This window comes from Pteropus medius, unplaced genomic scaffold, assembly GCF_902729225.1.
Source record: "Pteropus medius unplaced genomic scaffold, Ma_sr-lr_union100, whole genome shotgun sequence".
Taxonomy (NCBI): domain Eukaryota; kingdom Metazoa; phylum Chordata; class Mammalia; order Chiroptera; family Pteropodidae; genus Pteropus; species Pteropus medius.
Window position 1 is genome coordinate 6,625,257 of NW_024351729.1, and position 7,011 is coordinate 6,632,267.

Sequence of the window (7,011 nt, forward strand, 5' to 3'; positions counted from 1 at the left end):
TGCTTTTACTCAGGCCCAACTATATATTCCAGCTGTTACATCATTCAACAAAAATGTAAGTTCATTTTATAATGCAGCTTTCTGACCTCTCAACTTAATAGGCTTTGACCTACAATGTGCTTGACTAATGTGAACCTATAGCCATGTCGTGGTCAAGACATGTACACTCTTCTCACCATAAACATTTCAATGAATTAGCATCTGTTTCAGTTTTCACAGACTAGGTGCATTGTTTGTCAGCAAGCCTTAAAATACTCTGCAATTCATATTACCGTATACCAAATGAGCCAGTAATTCATAAAAAAAGTTTTCTCATCAAAATATAAATTAAGTTTTAATTTTAAAAAAGTTTTCTCATCAAAATATAAATTAAGTTTTAATCCTCAAAAGGTAGGCATCTACAAAAGTGGTAGTAATGTGTAAACTCTTCTTCCGCTTTTTCTTTTATGATAGAAACCATTAAAAATGAACCCAGTTACACTGAACAGCAGATTTTAAGTAAACATCAGTAGATTTAATGATCTAGCAGTGTTACACACGTGCTTGATAAAAATTTCAACTACTGAATGAATTTTAAAAACTGTAAACAGTGATGACTACTGAAAAACCTGTTGTAAAAAGCAGAATTCTGATTATTCATGCACATTCCTGAATATTCCTGAGGATATTACCACAACCTGTGCCAATAACACCATGAGAACATCTTTAGAGTGTGAGCTTATTGTTTAAGATACTTGCAACTTTTTATCTCCTCAAATATTCAAAATAGAGAAATACCAACCCCACTATTTGTTTTATATGTGTACATGTACTTCAACTCAGATTAGTCCTGATATTGGTTATGCACTGTATATCATCAAAATTGAAAGTGATACACTATTTTGTCTCTTTAGGTAGAAATTAAGAAAAAAAGAAAACGAGAGAACAAAAAAAAACACTTATCTTAATTCTTCCCAAATAAATGTACCATTTGATATAACAGTACATGCATATTAGATTATTATTCTTTTTAAAATTGTAGCTAAACAAAGTTCTGAATTAGTTAATTAACTCAGAAGAAAAGGAAACTATCAAATATATCAAAAAAGAAATATTTAATTCTCTGGAGACAGAAAAATAAGCAAAAGAATATATTTGACATATTTCATAATATACTATTATGAAAGCAATTTTTAGTGAGAAAGTGTACATTTTTATAAATATGAATGCATACAAATGAAGTAGAAAAAAAAGCACAGTAATGAAAAAGAGGGAGAATGAAAAAAAAGCAGGATTTGTAGGCAAATGGAAAAACTTGCATTTCCAGACAGAGTTCAAGTTGGTAATGAATGGTAGGAAGAAACAGGGTTTTGACCAGATTGAGGACAGAAAAGGTAGGTATAGGCATACAAAAAGGATGCTGATGAAAAAAAACAGAAGCAACTCAAGGGATTTGAAAAGAAAACATTTATAGCAACAGGATTCCAATGTATTTTAACCTGATTATTTTACATAGATCGTTTAAATGAGTACCCTACCCCCCCCCCAAAAAGAACTTTAATTAAGATCAATTATTTTTACACTTAAATATTATCTCCACAATCTTGGCCCCGCTGTGTGTCCTCTTGACTCTGCTCTGCCACAGTACAGGTTCTTCTCATCTCTAACCCAGACCCCCTTCAAAAGACAAAAATTCTAACAAATTCTCAAGTGCTAGAAAAATACTGATTGAAGAAACTAAATTCTTTATTTTATGAGATATATAATTCAATTACGAATTAAAACAAAAGTTTGAGTTCCATAATTAACAAAAAAAAAGGATTTTGATCAAAATGAACATAGTTTTAAAGCCCTTACAAACAGCTCTCTCAGCCCCTTGCCCACCTCACCCTTAAGGATACTTCAGAGGACTCCAGCTTGATAAAAAGACCTAGGGACAATTGAATGTTTTGGACCTGTCTCTCTCCCTATCATAATCTCCCTGCTAGAATCAATCCATTGTCCATACTGCTGTCAAGAAATACCCTGTTAAAACAGACATATCTTATGTGTTTTCTCACTGCAATAGATAGCTGATAATGGTTTAAGGGAGAGGTCCTTCAAAAACTGGCTCTAATTATTCTTACTCACTTTCTTATAACTTAGATATGCTATGTTTTAAAATTTATTTTTAATATGCTTCAAAATTCAAGATTCAATGCATTGAAAAGGCTCTTTTATATCCATTGTCCTTTAGCCATCCAGTTTCCTATCCAGAAGGCAACCAAAGTTAGCAGTTTGTGCCTCCAGAAATATTTTACTTATATATAAGCAAATATGTTTATAGGTTATTTTCTCCTTTTTACATAAATGGTAACATACTATACATACTGCTTTTGCTCACTACTTATACATATGCTTCCTACCTTTACAAATGCTATTCTTTATTCCTGCAATTTTCTTGTTTCTGCACATCACCCAATTCACTGCCCCTTTTCTGTAGCCTTTGACTACCTAAGATGACTGGAATGCTCTCTTCTATAAAGAGCCCTGTACACACTTTCTAACAGTGAAATTATAACACTTAGATTTAACTATTACATTTCTGTCTCCCCCCATTGTATTATAAAGACATATATTAAAGGCCGAAGTTCTGATTCATCTCCAATTCCCTCTCACTCATACCTGACAGAGTAGTCATTCAATAAATGATTTGCTAAATAAACATCAGACTTAACAAAATATATGATTCATATTTTCCAATATCAACATTTCTTTACAAAGAATAACTGTTAGATCCCATGTCTGAAGACAGGCAAACAAATTACTATATGGGAGAAAACAATACAGATTTTTTTTTTTTTATTTCTACGATTTGCCTAAAACTGCTACCATATGAAAGCTTTGCTTTGCTGTCTAAGGAAGAAGCTTTAAAGGATAATGTGTATTTTGCCACCTCTGTGAGATGTTCAGTTAACTCTCAATAAGTGAATCTACGAAAACTAAAAGTAGAGAATAAACAATTTTGAGTTCAAAACTTCATTTTTACAAAGAGTTTTAAATTCCTGTCCCACCTTTTTTTAAAAATGAAGAATAAAATTAAGTGTGTTTCAAATATTGTTCATTTTCTCTAAAATTCGGCTAAAGAACATGCAAATGAGCAGTAAAAAAGAAAGGCGTCAAGAAAGAGAAGAAAACCCAACAATTAGAACATTCCATCTGCTGGATACCATCCTGTGAACAATTAGTGACCTCACTTTAAAATATATTAAAAGTAACCAATATATAAAATATATTTAGAACACTTATCATTAAAAACTATGGTTCTTAATTATTTGTAAAATAATTACAAATAATTATTTTATTCGTAAAATAACACAACCTATAAGAGGACTGAGTCAAATATAAATATAATAGTGAATTAACACAGCTTTTTATATAGAGGTGCGCACAATAAGAGGACTGAGTCAAATATAAATATAATAGTGAATTAACACAGCTTTTTATATAATAAAATAAAAATTTACCATAAAGTGTGGATCAAAAACTCTTGCCACTGTAATTACTACTGTACTAACCAATTATGGACTGAATGTAAAACCTCAAAGGGCGAAAGTGAATCAAAACAACTAAATACTGACGCATCAACAAAAAAAGCCAAATAGCTCTTTTGCATTAGCTACACTAATTTTGTGTCTTCTCAGTCAATTTTATGATGCATGAAATGCATCTGTGCAGTCCATCTGCTTTGTTCCCAATACTAGGCAAGTTCTACTACTGCAAATATTAAAATAGCTTCAGTAACTGTGGGCAATCTAAAAATAAATGAGAATTAGTACCATACTGTTCCAAAATAATTTTATTTTAACCAAACTCTTCAATGCAGTATAAAACTAAAGTAACCTACTTCAACCTATTGGGAGTTTCCTAATTATTAAACCATAGAAAAATCAAAGGAGATTATAAGGGCTCTATTTTCAGTTTTTAAAAATCTAAACTAAAAGTCCAAGTATTTAACTATACATAGTCCCTGATAAACATAATCCTGCATATCCACTTAGAAATTAAGAGACAACAGTAACATGTTAAAATTTTCAATAGCATCTGACAGCAAATGCTTCCACTCCCTTATAATCACTGATGCAAAATTAAGGTAAGGATCTCAAAACAAATGAAATCTGAACTAGAATTTTATCCATGGGAAAGGATGCTTGTCAGCAATTTAAACCTTAAGTAGTTTTAAGGTCTAAATAAAAGCAGCATAATAATCAAATATGATCCTCCATAATGACCTGTACATAGAAGCAATCACAATCGGCAACCTTCACCTTAAAGAAAAAAATTTGCTATCGTTTTAAAAGTATACTAAAAATGCATTTTATTAACATACATTAGAGTACATAAACATTTTATAGAAGGGGGTTATTATAATATGTATTCCGTAATTAAGAGATGCGTTTAGAAATAAATGAACCATTCGGGAGAAATTTATTTTCATAGTTGTGTAATCTGTCACAACCTCTTTTTACAGCTGGTCATGAATGAAACTCTAGATTCTACTATGCTGAACTGAAGAAGCAATCGAGATTGAAAATGTTCAAAATGGAACGGAAGAGGGTGGGGGCGGAGAGAGAGAAAGGAAGAGAGGGAGAGAGAAAGAGAGGGAGAAAGAAGGTCCGGGTCTCTCTTAAATAGCAAACAGTGAGAAAACAAAAATAACACCGTGAAATAGATTTCGTATGCAACTGGTTAAGAGGCGACATGCATAAACACTGGCATGTATGCACATGTACGGATCCACAACCTACAAAACAAGAAGCTCCGCAAAATCTTTACAGGAGGGAACCTCAATAGCTTTCCATTTAATTACTCATCAGCTTAGCCTTTCACACAGAGGTAAAAGCCTGGAGTCTCTAAGGCAGCTCTGGGAACTATCTAGCCAATTCACTCTGCAGAAGCTAGATCTCTTTCTGGAAAAGCGAGAGCCGACACGTAAACCACTGGGAAAGAGGGGAAGAATTAAGGAAAGGAAGGTCCAGGGGGACCTGTGAAGGCAGGTACGCGAGGAAGATGGGGTTTGGGTTTAGGGAGAGGGGCTGAGATTGCGTCTCTGGGGATGAAAGAGGTTGGACGGGGGCCAGTTAGAAGAGCCGGTGCTTGCATTTGGGATCGCGAAGAGGGCGGAAGGACAGGGGAGCAACTCCGAGCGGGGCTGGGAGGATGCACGGGAAACCATCTAGGAAACCATCCACCGTGAATAAAGGACACAAAGGGCAGGTAAGGGGGGCGGGATAGTGGGGTTCTGCAGAGTCTTCCGGGGCGGGGAAAACAGAGGTGAGTATGGGATGAGGACGTCGGAAAAGCGCGGAGAGCCAAAGCAGGGGAAACCCACAGGAGGGCCGGGCAGGAGGGGCCCGACTCTCGGAGCGCCCAGGTAAAGAGAGGGAGGAAACTCACCTGATACTCCGGGTACTCAAACATGTAGCTCATACTGCACTTGTTCTCCTCGAAGTCGAAGAAGACGTCCCACAGCCCTAGAGTCGCCATGAAGACCATAAAGGCATAAAACGCCAGGTTCCAGAGGTTGACCGAGTGAAGAAACATGACGACAACGACCACGACGCCTTGGCCGCGGGGCCCCAAGCCCTGACTGAGCGAGTCTACGAAAGCCTGGTGCCCGCGCGGGAGCAAAGCCCAAGCAGCGCGCGCCTGCGCGGACGCCCGGCCTGCCCGCGCGCTCGCCGCCCAGTGCGCCTGCGCGCAGCCGGCGCCGCTGCACCTCCCGCCCGAAGTCTCTCTCGGAGTGAGGAGGCTGCGATTGCAATGGGAGCACAAATCTGAGCGCAGAGAAAAAGGCTGAAAGCGTGGTGGGCTGGGGTGGAGAGCGAGGGGAAATAGGGGAGGAACAGTGAGAGGGAAAAGGAAGAAGGGGGCAGGGAAGATCAATGAGAGTCTGGCCGGAAGGGAAGAAGAGGGAGAGGGGGGACTAGAGTGGGATGGGCGGAGCGCGGGAGCCCTGGAGGCGAGGAGGGGCTGGGGGCGGTGGTGGTTGTCGGGTGGGTTAACTTGGAGAGGGAGAAGCAATTAATGATGGAGAGCTGACCTGGCTAGGGGAGGGAAGATAACACAGCCCGGGGGCCGTCACCTGTACTGTCGAAAACCCCTATCCCTGCGCAGGTTAAAAACCCTTCCCGTAGAATTTTGAAATGTCTAAGGCCTCCACAATTTCGGTTTCCCTGGCGGTAGCGGAGCACGATAACAGCTCTCTAGACCAGTTTGCTTAAGCCGGAAACAAATGGCTTTTTCCCCGCCTCTGACCGCGGACATCGGCCCAGTAGGTAACAGCGCATAAAAGCACCGGCTCACAAAAAAACCACCAGCTGGTCGACAAGATTCTGTATGAGATGAAAGCCTGAATCACAAAAACCATCGTTAGTCTAAAAAATGTTACTAAAATTTCCATTAACACTGACGCCCCCAACAGGTATCTGCGTGATCAGTTTGACGCAGACTTGCCTTGCTCCCCAGATCCTCCACCTCTTGGGAAATTCGTTCACATTATCGTAGGGAGGCAATTTCGCTCAAGCTGCTACTCAGACTCTCAAATGACTTAATTCATTTTGAAGAATTTTGGTTTGGTTTTGCTAATTCCCAAAAAAGCAACTCAAAACCATTCATAATTATGTATAGCAGCTTCAAAACACTGGAATGTTATAATGAGAAAAATGCACGAGGTCACTCTTTAAAGCTGACTCAAGAGCAGATAGGGGTGTGTGTGTGTGTGTGTGTGTCTGCAAAAGTCTTAGAATTATTTTTGGCATTGACAATTCCATTTCACTGGGACTGATTTTCTGGTTTTCTGTGCAGAGGAAGTTTTACCATGATACATAATATCAAAGAATTTTAAAACTAAAAGGAAGCTTATACTTTATCTTATACAACACCTAAATGTGAAAGCACCTGAGGTGTAGGATGGAATTAGAGAGGAGTTGGCGCCAAGGATGACATCATTTGGGAAAGGACTTAAGTTATACATAAACACATTGAGTCTGG

At 38.2% G+C, this 7,011-nt stretch overlaps 1 protein-coding gene across 2 annotated transcripts in view; it reads right to left on the reverse strand.

Moving 5' to 3' along the window:
* The window catches only part of PGAP1 (post-GPI attachment to proteins inositol deacylase 1), a 71,493-nt gene extending 65,877 nt beyond the window's left edge, over nucleotides 1–5,616 (reverse strand). For both annotated transcript variants that reach the window (XM_039844321.1, XM_039844322.1), the window contains exon 1: nucleotides 5,416–5,616. In XM_039844321.1, the coding sequence (XP_039700255.1) occupies nucleotides 5,416–5,562 (147 nt within the window). In that variant the 5' untranslated portion in view covers nucleotides 5,563–5,616. The remainder of the gene's footprint in view (nucleotides 1–5,415) is intronic.
* Nucleotides 5,617–7,011: the final 1,395 nt, after the last annotated feature.